This window comes from Procambarus clarkii, chromosome 21 (assembly GCF_040958095.1).
Source record: "Procambarus clarkii isolate CNS0578487 chromosome 21, FALCON_Pclarkii_2.0, whole genome shotgun sequence".
In the NCBI taxonomy this organism is placed as follows: Eukaryota; Metazoa; Arthropoda; class Malacostraca; order Decapoda; family Cambaridae; genus Procambarus; species Procambarus clarkii.
In genome coordinates, this window is record NC_091170.1 from 5,719,485 (window position 1) to 5,737,049 (window position 17,565).

The window sequence follows — 17,565 nt, forward strand, 5'->3', positions numbered from 1 at the left end:
ATGCAGTCTTAGCTCACATTATTCCTGCACCATTTTCTAGTATTTGCACATTAACGTAACGTAAATTTAATTATTTGTTTGTCTTGTTTGATTTGCACTCAAGCCATTTAAGTCAAGGTGTTTGATTTGTATCAAGCCAAGCTTGGATATCATTTTTTGTTTTGTAATTTGTTTAACGTCATTCTTATTAAATAAAGTATTTTTAATTTGATGTTTTCTGTCTTATCCTACAGTTAACTCAATGTGAAGATTCAACTTGCAGTCTAACTTTTTTTCTTTTCTTTTTTTCTTTTTGTTTGTTTTATATGACTGGGATTCCATCTGCCCAAGAGACTGCACAAACATCCATTTTCTCGTCACAGTGATAATAGTGGTGATGAGGTGGTATGGAAAATCTTCACTATAACATCTTGTTAATAATAACTTTTATTCAGAAAAACTGTAAAATCAATCTCTGAGAATAATTCTCTATTTATGTTTGAGTAACAAATTAATGCACAATATATAACTGTGTAGGACTTGTGCCTGGCGGGCCCAGCATCACACATCACAATAACAATTAAGAGATTGAATTTATCTCTAACTATTTCGTACAAAGTATATATACCTGTGATACGAACCCAATTCCACCGTCGGAGCAGGGACGTCAACGCCATCTGTGAGTCCGCTCCCGACACCCCCACAACATGGACGACGCCATCTAGTGGTGGCAGGATTATACCAGCAAGAGGCGCTAGATTCCTGTCATGGTCAGCTCGAGAGGTAGCAGGTGCTGACCTCTGGTGAGGTGGAGCCTAGAAAATCAGCGCCATCTATTGTAGGAGGAGTTGTATGTTTGTCAGAGTCCATAAGTGGTATTTCCTAGTGTCCCATGTACTGACCACTGTACTGATGACGTGTCTGTATCCACAGAGGCGACGTAGGGCTGCTGTGGTACGAGGACAGTCAGTCTACCCAGGGCAGCCAATAGCTCTCTACTCCATTCTGTTTTATGGAAACAGTGAGCCGCCGCCGTAGAGGAACTGTCTAGTGTTCTACTGTCTGCCTGTGAAGTGGCAGTGACGGAATTCGGCGTATCCCGGGACTGGTTAGAGGAAGAGACGACTGCCAGATGGTGCTACGGAGGAGTGTAACTAGCTAGTAACTAGCTAGTTGCAAGAAGCTCCTGCCAGGGGTTCGCTACCCTTTTATTTGTTCGTGTAGAGGCCCAGCAGCGCGAGGCTGATGTTCTCTGCCAGCACCAGGCTGGAGAGTGATTGTGGGCATTCACAAGGAACACCTAGTGAGACTGTTTATAGGCTGGTCCGGGGCTTGGGTAGACTCGTTGGTGTTTCCCAGTACTGACTGAGGACGGTACTGTGTGTTGAGGAAACACGGAAGCTGACAGGACTGCATCGACTGAACATCAAGGAGCGCTTAGTGTCCTATGAGAGATACACTTGTGTATATATCAGTGTAGTAAAACTCCATTTATGATTTTATATATGAGGTGATGGGAAAGTGATTATATGTGAATATATTGATAATTGATGAAGTGTCGTATGATATGCAACTCCCCCATTGTGTTTTACTTGCATTACCAAGCTCACTCCTTGAAAGCCACTACTAACTTGGGTTGGATACCAGAACTTTAGTTCCTCTAACAAAGAACCCAGTTGCGACCCATTGTGGCCGTAACAACCTGAATTTACCTGATGGCCACTAACACTAGTGGCCGGCGGCTTCTCGAAGGTGGTGGCTGAGGTTCCATTTGCCCTGATAATTTTCTCCAGATTGATTTTGAAATTCAACAGTCCTGGAATTTACGGCTTCGAAAGATAGGCGGTTCCATGGGTAAATAACCCTGTGTGGGGAAAAGCATTTCCTGTTATAAGTCCAACATTGTGGCTTGTTGAGCTTGAAACCGTTGCTCCTTGTTTGTGCTACAGCTGGCCTTCTGAAGAAAATATTCGGATTAACATCCTCCAAATTATCAAGTTTGTTAAAAGTTTCAATAAGGTCTGCCCTGTCATGACTGGTTTGCAATGTTGTTAGCCCTGTGGCCTGCAACCGTTCCTGATACCAGAGATGACTAAGCTCTAGAATGATTTTTTTTGGCCGGTGTTACACTTTCTCCAGAGCAGCTATGTCCTTCTGAAGATGGAGTCTCCATGCTTGGATACAGTAATCCAAATGGGGCAGCACCAGCATACAATTGAATCACCACCTTCCTTTCCTTATAATCAAAAGTACGCCTGATTATTTATTGGTTTCTTAGCGTCTTTTAACTGCTGTTCCTACCTGTTGTGCAACTTTCAGTGAGTAGTGAATCTTAACTCCAAGCTTCTGTTCTTCATCAATCTACTGTAATGCAATGTTATTTATTTGGTAGTGGTGGCGAGGGTAGCTATGCCCAGCATGCAAGGTCTTGAATTTTTCAATATTAAAAAGCATTTGCCAGTCGTCTGACCATTAGTGGAATTCATGTAGATCTCTTTAAAAGACTCGAGTATTGGTAAGATTTCCCACTTTATCGTGTATATTCGTGTCATCCACAAATTTGAGAATTGGTTTTGTAATATTCTCATCTTTGTCACTGATGTAAATAACAAAGTGTTGGCTCCAAAATGGACGCCTGTGGTACCCCAATCACCACATTTATCCATTCAGATTCAGACCCATTTAGTACGACCCTTTTTGTGTTTTTTTTCCATTGTTTTATCCATTCTAGTATTCTACCATTTATTCCACGACCTTGTAATTTCCTTACCCGTCTTTCATGTGGTACCTTATCGAAGGCTTAGCGAAATCCATGTGTACTGCATCCACTGGAAGTCCCTGGTCTGTGAAGCTAGTTATCGTTTCCTAAAATGTAAGCAGGTTTGTATGGACGGATTTGTTTTTAACAAACATATGTTGTGTCGATTTTATAAGATTGTTCACCCTCTTTTATGATTTTCTCTTTTAACGTGTAGATTTGTGATGTCAGGCTGATTGGTTTGTAATCTTTTGCTGAGCTCTTTGTGCCTTTTTTGAAAATAGGTGTGAAATTTGCATATGTATATCCAATCTAGGGAGACTTTCCCTTAGTCCAGAGATTTTGTGAAAAGTAATTTCAGTGGTAGGCATAGTTCTTCTGTCAGTTCCTTTATAACTATGGATTTTATTCCCTCCACACCTGGGTGCTTTTGAGTTTTCTAGCTTGGCAATGTTCTTCCTGATTATTTCGCATGATATGACTATATCACTAAATTAATTCTATTCACCTCTTAATGAATTCTCTTTTTTGTGTCGTTCTGTACTTTTTAGCTATTTTCAGTTTGCCTCTTAGCACCCTGTCGTATTTTTTGCTGCTCACTAGTGAGGTCTGGAGACATGTAAAATTCGTTATATCATTCGAGATCGTTGTGTTTCTGGGCACTGCTGACTATCTTCCTTTTAAGTTTAAAAATTTGCAATAGTTATTCTTACCATATGTGTTTCCGGCCAACCTAACCTCCCGACATCTAATTTTTAAGGTCTATAATTTCATTCATGAAAACCTTCTGTTCTACCGGCAAATCCTTCATGGCTTTGAAGCATTCAATCAATTCCTTTAGTATTGTCGCTGATGATATATAATTAAAATAAATTAACAAGTTATTAGAGAACTCAATTATTTAATACCAACTGTACCCGGCTACACATTGCTGTAGCTCAGCGTTGCTGAGCTACAGCAACCTTTCCCTGTCCCCCAGTTCTCCCCACTATTCCCCTCTCTCCCTGCTCCTTGTTCTCCTAACCATTCCCCACTCCCTCGTCCCCTCGTCCTCCCCACCATTCCCCCTCCTCCATCCCTTTGTCCTGCGTATCATCCCCCCACTCTGCCGCCCCCTCGTCCTCTACACCATTCCTCCGTCCCCTGTCCCCTCTCCCTTCCCATCATCCCCCACTCCCCTGTTCCCTTGTCCTCCCCAACATTCTCCATTTCCCCATCCCCAACTTCCCCTTCCCCTCGTCCTCCCCACCATCACTCCCGTCCCCCTCGTCCTCCCCACCATTTCCACTCCCTCATCCGATGCATTCCCAAATAATCTGATGTTCCCATCAGAAAATTGGGAACATCAAATGATCTGAAGGGCCTATCTCTGAAATATAAGAAAAAGTTAAAAAACGAAATGAAAAACAATGAAAAAATAAAAAAAATAAACTATACTCGCAAAATTAATGGTATGGTAAACAACACAGCTCAATTCCAACGCAATGTCACGCAAAATAATTAAATCAAAATGAAAATAAATCGCAATCTATGAAAATTCAATTTATCAATGCAAGTGGAAACATTGAAATGGAATCGAAATATATTTAGTATAGCGTGTATTGCTATTACATGCAACAGATGGCGCTGTTTTTCGAAAAAGCATGTTTTTACCTGTCACAGGTGTGGCATCTATATAATCGGTATATAAAAACATGCGCATGTTTGAATGGAACGTTGTGTCAAAATTTCAAAGCAATCGGTGAATAACTTTCGGAGATTACAGCGTGTGTAGCCCTTACGTCCAACAGATGGCGCTGTTTATCAAAAAAGCATGTTTTTTCCAATCACTGGTGAGGCATGTATATAGTAGGTATATGCGCCTATTTGAATTCAACGTTGTTTCCAAAAATCAAATCAATTGGTAAATAGATTACGAAGATTTCCCTCACATAAAAAACACATGAAAAACAGATTTACAAAATAAAACTCGTTTCTTCCCGTCACAGACGTGACATGTATATAGTATGTATATTAAGACCCGCTGGGATGTGAATGGAATGTGTGTCAAAATTTCAAAGCAATCGGCGAAGAACTTTCGGAGATTAGCAATTTTGAACAAACGAACATTTCCATTTTTATTTTTATAGATTGTTATTCAAATTTATTTATTTATTTATTTATATACAAGAAGGTAGATTAGGATTGTGAGGATACATAATATGGTAATTACAATCTTGTAAAGCCACTGTTACGCGCAGCGTTTCGGGCAGAAACGCCCGAATTCATAAATGATTCATTCATAAATAAATGACCATTAATGCTCCTAATACATAAACAATACTAAAAACTCCCCTATGCTCTCCAGCAAGTAGGAGGGATGCTTCCCAGGCACCCACACACACACACACACACACACACACACACACACACACACACACACACACACACACACACACACACACACACACACACACACACACACACTCTCTAAGGTGACCTTCCGTCCTCTTTTTTCCAGTGTCTCCTTAATTCCAACAAGTTGACTCAGGTACTTGCACACTTCCCTGTATTTATGTTTCCCTCTGCTCGTCCTGAGTTTATATAGACCTGTCGTCGAGGGTCCTCGATAACCTCCATAACAGTGATCATATCCCCCATCCTCGAAACCCTCTTTTCTTACTGCCCTCCTCAATCGCTCCCTTGGTGATTGTTTGTTAATTCAGACTGGACTCTCTTCGTCCTGTGCCCTACTCTTTCCACTCTATTCCATCTGGCGCTTTTGTGAGCTTTCCTTCTTTATCACGTCACCTTTTTGGATGCCACCTTCCCTCTCAGTTCCTCGTTATGCATCCTACAGCGCGCGGAAGTGCGTTCTCTGGTGAAATTTAGACTGTGATCAGGCTATACACCGTAAGTGTGAAAGCCTGGGAAAAACACCGACGACCACGACGGACTCACGATTTGTTTAGTTTGTTTCAGGAGAGGATAATCTCGATGGATTACGAGAGCATTCAAATCCAGGGATCCCACCACAATGGTTGTACTCTTCAAGTCACTTGTGTTGTCCCGTCTTGAGTACTGCTCAGTACTCGCTTCCCCCTTCAGAGCAGGAGAGATTGCTGAAATAGAGGGAATACTGAGAACATATACAGCACGCATAGACGCAATAAAGCACTTAAATTATTGGTATCGTCTCAAAGCCCTCCAAATGTACTCGCTAGAAAGACGAGAGAGATGTCAAATAATATACACCTGGAAGATACTGGAGGGCCAAGTACCAAATCTACACAGTAAAATAACAACGTACTGGAGTGAACGATATGGAAGAAAATGCAGAATAGAACCAGTGAAGAGCAGGGGTGCCATAGGCACAAACAGAGAACACAGTATAAACATCAGAGGTCCACGGTTGTTCAACACCCTCTCAGCGAGCATAAGAAATATTGCTGGAACAACCGTGGACATTTTCAAGAGGAAGCTAGATCTTTTCCTCCAAGGAGTGCCGGACCAATCGGGCTGTGGTAGGTATGTGGGCCTGCGGACCGCTCTAAGCAACAGCCTAGTGGACCAAACTCTCACAAGTCAAGCCTGGCCTCGGGCCGGGCTTGGGGAGTAGAAGAACTCCCAGAACGCTATCAACCAGGTATCAACCAGAGTCCGTTGTTCATAGGGCCACCCGTATAGCTTAACAGGAGAGTTAGAGATCCTACGTCTCCAACAATACAGCTGACACGCCTCTCCCTCAGATCTGGAAAAAAATCTGTAAGACTGCTGGTAAATTGATTCCAGACCTATTGCTTATTCTTCGTTTCCAGCCATTGTTTTGTGGCAGATCCGGTGTTTGTCGCGAACCAACTAGGTTCACACTCTTCAGCCATTAGCTCCGGTAATCACTTTCCTTCTACTGCCTGTACGCTTAAGCTCTTCTTGAGTCTCGTCCCATTGTCTTCCGCACTCACCTCCATCTCAACTGTAAGGACCTCTTCTCTCTATCAGAACTCCAGTCTACCCCGACCCTCTGTACTCGCCTAGTTGTACTCAACTAGATGTCCTTGTGAGGGGTTGAGGTCTAAAACTTTGGTCCCGTCTCTGAACTCTTGATCAACTGGTGTACAGATTCCTGAGCCTATTGGGCCACATCACTGCCTAATGCATACCAACTGTTAACTTCTCTGACACTGAAAAAAGCTCTTTCTAACGTCCCTGTGGCTCATTTGGATAATACGTTTCCACCTGTGTCCCCTAGTTCGCATACCTCCCGTGCTAAACAGTTTATCTTTATATACACTGTCAATTCCCTGTGAATTTTGTAGGTAGTGATCATGTCTCCCTCTAGCTCTTATGTCTTCCAGTGTCGTGAGGCTCAATTCCAACAATCTTTCCTCGTAGCTCATACCTTTCACCTCGGGGGCTAGCGTGGTGGCATACCTCTGAACCTTTTCTAACTTTATTTTATGTTTGACTAGATGTGGACTCCAGGCTGGAGCCGCATATTCCAATATTAGTCTGACATATGAGTTATACAAGGCTCTGAATGATTCCTTACACGAGTTTCTGAAGACAGTTCTTATGCATGCCAGCCTTGCATAGGCCTCTGATGTTATACTTTTGATGTCGGCTTCAGGGGACAGGGCTGGTGTGATGGCAACCCACATATCACAGATCATTCTCTCTTCCTGACTCCTGAAGGATTTCTTCTCCCAGCTGGTACCTTGTGTTTGGCCTCCTGCTCCTTATGTCTGTCTTCATAGCATTGCACTTGCACGAGTTAAACTCTAGTAGCTATTTGTTGGACCATTTCTCCAGGTAATCCTGTAGCCTGTTTGTTGGACCATTTCTCCAGGTAATCCTGTAGCCTGTTTGTTGGACCATTTCTCCAGGTAATCTCTGTCTTAATCCTTCGCATAATTTTATCATCCACACCAACCACTGAGAGGAATGAATCAATGCCTTTTGGAAGATCATTCTCGTATATCATATACAAAATAAGGCCGAGTACAGCGGAGTCCCTGTGGGACTGGACTCCGCTGGTGACATCAGACCAGTTTGAGGTCTCACCCCTCACACCAACTATCTGCTTCCTATTGTTTAGGTACTCCTTTATCCATTGGATCACCTCACCACTTACTCCAGCTTGTTTCTCCAACTTATGCAACAGTCTCTTATGGGGTACTGTGTCAAACGCTTTCTGACCGTCCAAGAAAATGCAGTCTGCTCATCCTTCTCTTTCTTGCTTGTTGCTTGTATGTGGTTCAACGGTGGTGGGCTCAGATGGCGTTCATTATTTTTCCTTATTATTTTTTAACAACCTCTTATTTTTCTTACACTTGTGACAGCAACATTGTTGTGTTCTTTATAAGTAAGGTCTTCCGACAGAATTATTCCAAACTCTTTTACATTGCTTTTTCTTTCAATAGTGTAGTTTGACTGTGTTTTATATGTGTTTTTGTTTTCATGTTTTCGTTTTTTCCATACCACAGTAATTGGAACTTGTCCTCATTAAACATCATGTTATTTTCTGTGGCCCCATTGACTTGATTAACATCAGATTGGAGGTTTGCTGTGTCTTCTATGTCGTCTACTCTCATCTAGTGTCATCTGTAAAGGATGATACGGTACTATAGTTTGAATTTCTGTTTATGTATGTGAGGATGAAGAAAAGTACTGGTGCCAGTACGGTACCGGTACTTTTGTATTGGCACGGTACGGTATTGGGGGACTGAGCTTTTTACGGTGGATGATTCAGATTTTACTTTGTTTACTATTACACTCTGGGTTTTATTTATTAGGAAGGTAAGGTAATCAGGAGAAAGCATTAAGCCATTGCAACTATATAGCACTTGGAAGAGATAAGGATAAGGATTTAGAATAGAACGGAGCCTATGTTACCTAGGATTTTGTAGACACTGATTCCATGTATTTTGTGATCTTACTTCTTATATTCAAATATTTTTTTATGATTTGCGATGTTAGACCTATTGGCCTATAATTTATTTTTCAGCTTTCCAGGAGTCTGGCCTGGCGCAGAGCGCACAGGCATGCTGTCTATGGTTACTTCAAAGTCGAGTGGTGTTTGGGGTTACAAATGATATATGGCTCGATGGGGGTGCCACATTCATTAAGAATTCGTTAGGATTATTGATCTTCAATGTGTTCAGGGATTCACTAAAAACAGAATTATCCTGTTGTTTCCGATATTCACTCATTTCTTAGTTGTCATCTGTGAATGTTCCATCACCCCTTGCTGAAGGGTTCAATGCAGGACGTAAATTTTCTTCGATATTTTAAGAAAAAGTATTTGGGATTCCTCTCTATTTCGCTTATGGCCGTTTACTCTCTTTGTCTCTCCTGGATTTTATGTGATTCTTACAACTTTATCTCAATCGTTTCTGTTTCTTTACATAGCCTTCTTTGTCATTCTTGAGATTGATTGGAGCATTGATTAGATGTTCTGCAATTTGTTTTCGTCACCTATAGAGGGAACGTCGTTCTCATTCAAGCTTGTATATCTTTCACTTTTTCCTTAATGGTATTTGGTTTGCATATATTTTTAGTGCTACAATACTTATTTTCTCAAGGACCTGGTTTAGGTTTGCTTATCTAACTGCCTTTCCTCAGCATGTTTCTGTGAGGGTTTGATTTATTTGTTTCCAGTTAATTTGTTTGTTATTGTAATTTAATTTGATGAATTCATCTTCTCTTTGATTTGAGACTGGCTACACAGATCTATTACCCGTACATGTCTGAAATTCAATTAGGGTGATGATCAAACTACACGTCAGAAAGTGATGAAACGATAAAGATTCGGTCCGTTCTGGACATTTTTCAAGCCGTGTTTAATTAGGTTGTAATATGAGTAACAGATATTTGTAATCATTATGTACCTAATCAGTTCATCATTGTTAGTACAAATAAGAGCTAAGGTCACAATGAATTCACAATTGCATGATATATCAATGAAAATAGTTTTGAGCCGTTGGAGTTACTTGAACTCGCGTTCTGGTGATTCCCAGGCGGCTGCCTTAACTTTCAAGTCACTCCATTTTCAAAATGATTTTCAGGATCTAAAGTGTTTTCTTTCCTAGTTGGTTTTACTATTTGCTGGTCTAAGACAAATCTGTCAAGCATCTACACGAGGTTATATGCGTGTGAATGTTCACCTAAACTGCTTCAAGGGATTATCTCTGGTATAACTGTATTTGCCTAATTTTTTCCATTGTAGGTGCAGTAAGTTGCAGTCGCCAATGAAGATGATGTTTTTGGCAGGGTTTGTGAGCTTTTTAAAGCAATATTCTATTAATGTAAGTTGGTCTTTAAACTATTGGAAATTTGCAGACGAGGAGTCACAATAACGTGGCTGAAATATGTGGACCAAACCACACACAAGAAAGTGAAGAGACGACGACGTTTCGGTCCGTCCTGGATCCTTCTCAAGTCGATTGAGAATGTCGATTGACATTCAAGTCGATTGACCATCGACTTGAGAATGGTCCAGGACGGACCGAAACGTCTTCGACTCTTCACTTTCTAGTGTGTGGTTTGGTCAACATAGTGGAAATTTGCATTTTGAGATCTTTATACAAGGACAATTACCACATTTAGAACTTTTATTTTGAGTATCATCACTTCCACTTTATCATTTGTGGTGTTTAGCAGCTCTGAGGAGATGAGTGAGTCTCATATACAGACTGACCCAATCCTGCAGCCAATGTTTTCTATCACATCTGAAAAGATTGAATTCTGGTATCCATATCTCACTGTCATAGTAGTCCTTTGTGTGAGTTTAAGTCAAAGCTGCAAACATTGCCTTTGCCTCATTAACGAGACCAGTTAGAAAGTAGATTTTGTTTTTGCATGTTTTGCTGCTTGGTATGTTGGCAAATAAGAAAGATGTTATCGTATTTGTGGACGTGCAGGGTATTTGTGGACGTGCAGGGTATTTGTGGACGTGCAGGGTATTTGTGGACGTGCAGGGTATTTGTGGACGTGCAGGGTATTTGTGGACGTGCAGGGTATTTGTGGACGTGCAGGGTATTTGTGGACGTGCAGGGTATTTGTGGACGTGCAGGGTATTTGTGGACGTGCAGGGTATTTGTGGACGTGCAGGGTATTTGTGGACGTGCAGGGTATTTGTGGACGTGCAGGGTATTTGTGGACGTGCAGGGTATTTGTGGACGTGCAGGGTATTTGTGGACGTGCAGGGTATTTCACTTGATGATACTTTATGTGGGTACTGGAACAGACGACTTCTGACTCCTGTTAGCAGGCTGAGAGTTTTCCCTTCTCATAGCACATGGTAAGCCTTCCCTACTAGTTTTACCCGGAATACGACCCGCTTTTCATAAAACAAACTGGTACCGAATCACTGCTGGGTGAACGGAGGTGTAGAGTTAAGGATTGACGCCTAGTCAATCCTCCCCCGGCTAGGATACGAACCTGGGCCAATCGCTTGGAAAGAGCAGGGAGAGTGTGCTACCACTGCGCCACGAGAATTGCCGTTGTTTGAATGTTGTCCCTCAGATAGGACCTAAAATATATTCCCTGTTACCACCTTCCTTCTTCTATAAGGATGTATTACCTGCAAACTTCTCTTTTGGTTTGTGTTGTTACGTTTCTACTCGTGTCGTTCCATCCTCGCTCCCCACGACGGTCCACTTGTGAGGGTTTGGTGGACTTTATGATCTCACAGTAAAGTACTCCTACTATTGTTATGAAATGCCTTTTCCTTCAACATTTTTCTTCGCTCTCACATTCTATTGTCCTATTCACAGATAGGTCCAAGTCTGCCGACGATACTCACCTAACTGTGCTGGCGGGGTGAAGCTTCGAGTCTTTCTTTATTCTAATCTGTCCATCGCCTCTCAACTGGTGTACAGATTTCTGACTCTACTGGGCCCTATCATATCTACATTTGAAACTGTATGGAGTCTTCCTCTACCACACCACTCCCTAATGCATTTCATTAAATAATTATTCGGACACCAAAAATGTTGTTTATAATGTCTCTGTGTCTCATTTGAGTTCTCAGTTTCCACCTGTGCCAGTACCACCCATGTTAAATAATCTGTCTTTATATACCCTATCAATTCCCCTTGAGAATCTTGAATGTGGTGATCATGTCTTCCCTAATTCTTCTGTCTTCGAGCGACGTGAGGTTTGGTTCCCAGTCTTTTCTCGGAGCTGCATACTCTAAGATTGATCTGACATATGTGACTTACAAGGTTATAAATGATGAGCTTCTATGATTAGCTACGCTGTAACGCCTACCTCCGAAAGTTAGCATATTTGCAGCTGAACTGTATACGATTTTGTATGTACTCTGTCAACTGCTTTGCCAAGCACAATGCTTCTTTGCCATTGTGAATGACCATCACACTGTTCTTAAGGCACTGGAGTCATTTACCCCTATGACACTGTGGTAGTTGATATCCAATATTAGTTTTTGTTATGTCTAGCAGATTTATCATAGTTGAAGTCTGTTGAGTTGTTACCTTAAATGAGCGTGCGACACTGCCGCTAAGGAGGCAATCCACACTTATCCTCTTCCCAAAAATTCATTCATTATTCAGGTTTCTACCCAGGTGTTCATTCATCTATCCGAGACCGTTGACAGTCATTGGTCTGGTGATAATTGTAGCGAACTGTGTGCTCTTAAGTGTAACCTGAGCCCCGTGGCCTTTCCCCTTCCACCGTGCCTGACAGCTGAGTGGACAGAGCTTCGGATTCTTAGTCCTGAGGTTCCGGGTTCGATCCCCGGTGGAGGCGGAAACAAATGGGCAGAGTTTATTTCACCCTGATGCACCTGTTCACCTAGCAGTAAATGGGTACCTGAGAGTTATACAGCTGCTACGGGCTGCTTCCTGGGGGTGTGTAACAAAAATAAGGTCTGGTCAAGGACCGGGCCGCTGGGACGCTAAGCCCCGATATCATCTCAACAGTAATTAGCAGTGTAAAACGGTTCTGGCTATGTTATGTATATCATATGCGCTTAACTCACCGGCACTTAATGGAACGCCGCCATACTCATTATTGTTTGACCTGTATTGTACCGCTTACAGTCGTGCACCTCCTTGTGGAATATTCCGATCTTCAGGACGGTCGTGACTTTCCAATTATCTCTCGAGGTAATTTGTCCCTCGATAGAATCATTAGTGAATCCGAAAATTGATTTTGCACGGTTATGTGTTTTTGTTTTCATATTGGCATCTTCAGTAATATTTGGCGCCTTTTAGAAGATGGAATGAAGAATGGAATGTACTGGGCAGTGATGTGGTGGAGGCTAGCTCCATGCGCAGTTTCAAATGTAGATATGATAGAGTCTAACAGGCTCAGGAATTTGTACACCAGATTGACAGTTGAGAGGCGGGATCAGAGAGCCGAAGCTCAACCCCCACAAGCACAACTAGGAGAGTACAATAACTTGCAATCACCACCACCACAATCACCTATAAAACAAATAATCTTACCAACAAATACAACATCCTTGTCCATGATGTTGTCTTTGCACCATTCTGGGTCGTCACTGCTCACTGCGAACACCGGAGACGCTACTCTGTAGGACACGAACACATTAACATTTACTTACCATTCATACTGTGAAGAGTGAATTTAACAGGACAGACATTGGAAACGTCCTTGGGACGACCTCCTGTCCTTGCTGTGAGAAGTAATTAGAAAAAACAATAAAATTCAAGAATTTACCCAAAATGTCTCATATGTACTATAGGAAACGCTAATTAACAATTCCAGAAAAAATTTCACGATAATTAAGAGATTTTCAGCCGTTATAAAAGCCAAGGTAGTGTGTGTTTCAGGAGGACAAGACGGCACCTTGCCAGTGGCCATCAATGTTCCTCCTGGTGTAGAAGCAAATGACATTCAAAATATTAATATAATATAAATGACTGTGGAAATATTATCATTGAATGTCTCACTAATATGCTCAGTTGACTTTCTCATTTATATGTATCACGTTACTGTGATTTCTCTATGAATTAAGGTTAGTATTATTTAAATTGCAAGGCTTTAGCTGGCAAAGAGCACAGGCGTGTCTCAGACTGTGAAGGGTTGGCAGTATGGCCGCCCCCGTCCTTCTGTGGCAGGTCAACTGATATTCCCAGAATTATTCTTGCCGGCAAAGTTTAGGCTACAATAACAGTAACATATGATCATATCATAATTTCAATCTGGGATGAGCAATAAGATAACTTTTTCACGCCTCGTAACTGCTCTCAACCACCCTTATTCTACTTAAGTACAACCTATTTGGCCAAACAAGAGTATACGAAGGTTAGGGTTTCACTTAGCTTGGATTAAGTGTGAGGCGGACATCGGCCATATTTCAGGCCTTAGAGGATATTGAACAGCTGCAACAACAGGAATTCTCCCGAATGCAATGGCGGCTTAAGCGAGAGTGTCTTCCTCTCACAAGAGAGACAATATTGTTTAATATTTTTTGGCGGCATCAAAATTTTATCATTGAGAAATACAAACCGTCATTACTTTTACTGGTCTGTCCTTAAAGAACTAATTGCGTTTCTGTTAAGATATAATTTTAAAATATTATTAAAGTAATGATGGTGGTTGATTTCACTGCTATGGTATAAAGCCGTAAGCATGTTGTTGAGGCTCACCAAGCCGCAGGCAGCTATGTTATGAGCTCCCTTACTTATTTATTCATTTGTGAGCAGAGAACTTCATTCTCATAAAGGTAAAGTATCTAGATTACAGTATTTTATATTTATGGATTATTAATTACTCATCACCATAGTGGATATTATCCACACTTTTCTAATTTACTACTTGGGTGGTAATTTACCAAAGTTGTAAATTACGACCCATTTCTTTGATCATCTAAGTGGTAACTTACTACATCTTTCTTATATCATGTAAGTGGTAAGTTACCACTTCGATCATAAAAGAGAGTGGTAGTAACTTTCCACTTATGTGATATAGGAAAGGTGTAGTAAGTTACCACTTAGATGATATAAGAAAGGTGGTAGCACTTAGCACTTAAATGATATAAGAAAGGTGTAGTAAGTTACCATTACTTGCAGGCGATGAGTCACAATAACGTGGCTGAAGTATGTTGACCAGACCACACACTAGAAGTTGAAGGGACGACGACGTTTCGGTCCGTCCTGGACCATTCTCAAGTCGATTGTGATGAGGACAAGACGTCCTCATCACAATCGAATTGAGAATGGTCCAGGACGGACCGAAACGTCGTCGTCCCTTCAACTTCTAGTGTGTGGTCTGGTCAACTTACCATTACTTGATATAAGAAAGGAGTAGTAACTTACCACTAAGATGATATAAGAAAGTGGTAGTAAGTTACTACCCCTTTCTTATATAATTTAAGTGGTAAGTTACGACCCCTTACATTAATCATGTAATTAGTAAGTTATTACCACTTACTTATCTTAACTTGACAGTAAGTTACTACACCCTTATGGCATTGAGTTACAAGATACAATCCCTTAATTATACCGTTTACCTAGTAAGTTATTCTTCCCCACATATATCAACATATATTATATATGTTGCACCTAAGATATCCTTGATAATGTTATCTGGATATTAAACACATGTGGTATGTGTTTATTATTTGCAAAAATCGTATAAGACACCAGTAACTATTCCTTATGTTAGAATTATTCAAATAGCTTCAAAATAAGCCAGTTTAAATTGTTATGGACATTTAGTGTTCAGCTACAGTGATATGATATGAAATGAAAAATCTACTTACCTATGCCTGAAGAATTTAAATGCACGTTGAAAATAATTCTTTTTCAGTGGTGTTAATTTATAGTTGACTTTTATATAATTTAAATAGTCTGTCCTTCGAACGTGGACGGTGATTATGGTAATATTTTTCGTAGCATTGTTGAGTAGACTTTTAACAGCATGATTAAGTTGCTGTTTAGCTTTGTTAAGAATTGTATCATGAAAAACCAACTCCCGACGAAGCTGATCCCTTAGCGGAAGTAATATGTACCAAGGACACGGGTTATCGTCAATATAAACAGATTCACTCAGTGGATAGGGAGGCAGCTTTGAGTCAACTAGAGCTCTACCGTTGGCAGAGTTCTGTACAGAAAGCTTCTTGTAGAGGGTGGAGAAATTATCCTTTGAGGTGGTTCCATGAAAGCACTTCGGGTCTTCAACTGGCAGACTCAGTTTTGGGAAAATTTCTCTTAAATTCTTATTCATATTTTCCAGAATCGCAACCTGCCGGTAGAAATGCAATAATTAGGACATGTTTGTTGCTAAAATTTCAAACGCATATTTCTGCACAGTTTCTCGTCAACCAGAAATGTAACATTGGGGGAAGGGGAAAAAGAGAAGTAATCATACACAGGTAAAGAAACAGGAGGATAATGGAGGATGGATGTCAGTCAAACATTGGATAAGGCAGTGGGCGGTAGAGTTACCATTATCCGGTGCTGAGAGGTGAGGTCTGGATCTGAGCGTAGGCAAGAACTCGAAGTCGTTACTCTGTATATTTAGGGTAGGACTTTTTTTTTTTATGAATATAGCTTCCAGTATTTGCAGTCGTGTCTGGTCAGTGGTGAATGCCAGGATTGTTGTATTGTATGTGCTTCCTTCCTTTTTTCTTCCGCTTTATTCGTGCCCATTTACGTCCCCCTATTTATGCCCTGTTCTTCCCTTTTTTACGCCGTACTCCTGTCCTATTTGTATTATGTAACTTATCTTCCTAATGGTATGAACTTAATTCACCTGTCGTTGCTGGGCTGGTCACACTCTCGGGCATAGTGTCCCTTCACCCACAGTTGAAACATGGTCCCACTCTCGGAGGACTTTCCATAGTCACCTGGACCATTCCTCTCTGTGACGTCTCACTCTGGATCTTCGTAAAATTCTCAGCACTGAATTCACTGGCCGAGCTTCCTGCACCAATTCTCGCACCTGTGCTACTACTCTTTGGCTTCCTCGCAGACTTTCGAACACTCACGTGGGCGTCAGTCATACTATTTGGGTTGTATGACTCACCAGGTCCATACCCCTGAGAATTTTACATAACAGATGCTGTGTTTCCAAAGGACTACTATATAGTAAGGAAAGAGAGGGAAGGGAGAGGAGGTGGAGGAGTGACCCTGCTGATAAGGAAGGACTGGAGTTTTGATGAGATGGAAATTCCGGGCTATGACGGCTTCAGAGATTACATAACAGGAACTATAACAATGGGTGGACCTAAGATAATAGTGGCAGTCATTTACAACCCTCCCCTAAATGACAAAAGACCTAGACAGGAGTTTGATAGGAACAACATGGCAACCATTAATATAATGGAGAGAGCAGCCTCAGTTGCCTGCAGGAATGGCTCAAGACTCTTAATCATGGGCGATCTCAACCATGGAAAGATAGGCTGGGAGAATGGGGTCCCACATGGTGGTGCAGATACATGGAGAGCTAAACTCTTGGAAGTTGCAACAAGGGACTTCCTGAGCCAGCATGTCAGGGGAACCCACAAGAGAGAGAGGCAATGATGAACCAACTAGCCACATCCTGATAGTCACCCTGAATGAGTCAGAAATAAGGGAAGTCAAAGTTGAAGCCCCCATAGGAATGAGTGACCACAGAGTACTGATTTTTGAGTATTTGGTGGAGGTTGGGACAACCTATCCAAGGATGGGATTGGAGGGGAAAAGACTAAATTACCGAAGAGGAAAATATGACGAGATGAGGAACTTCCTCAGGGGAATACCATGGGAAACAGAACTTAGAGATAAGAATGTGCAGGTCATGATGGATTTTGTCACCCAGAAGTGTCAGGAAGCTGCAGACAGGTTTATCCCCGTCCAAAAGGAGAAAAACAAAAAACA

General features: G+C 41.4%; 1 protein-coding gene across 1 annotated transcript in view; it reads right to left on the reverse strand.

Moving 5' to 3' along the window:
* Positions 1-17,565, reverse strand: part of LOC123760817 (galactoside alpha-(1,2)-fucosyltransferase 2-like) — a 215,164-nt gene that overhangs the window by 19,342 nt on the left and 178,257 nt on the right. The window contains exons 5-6 of the mRNA XM_069328418.1: positions 15,468-15,949; positions 13,186-13,271 (exon numbers count right to left, since the gene is read on the reverse strand). Coding sequence (XP_069184519.1) covers positions 13,186-13,271; positions 15,468-15,949 — 568 coding nt within the window. The remainder of the gene's footprint in view (positions 1-13,185; positions 13,272-15,467; positions 15,950-17,565) is intronic.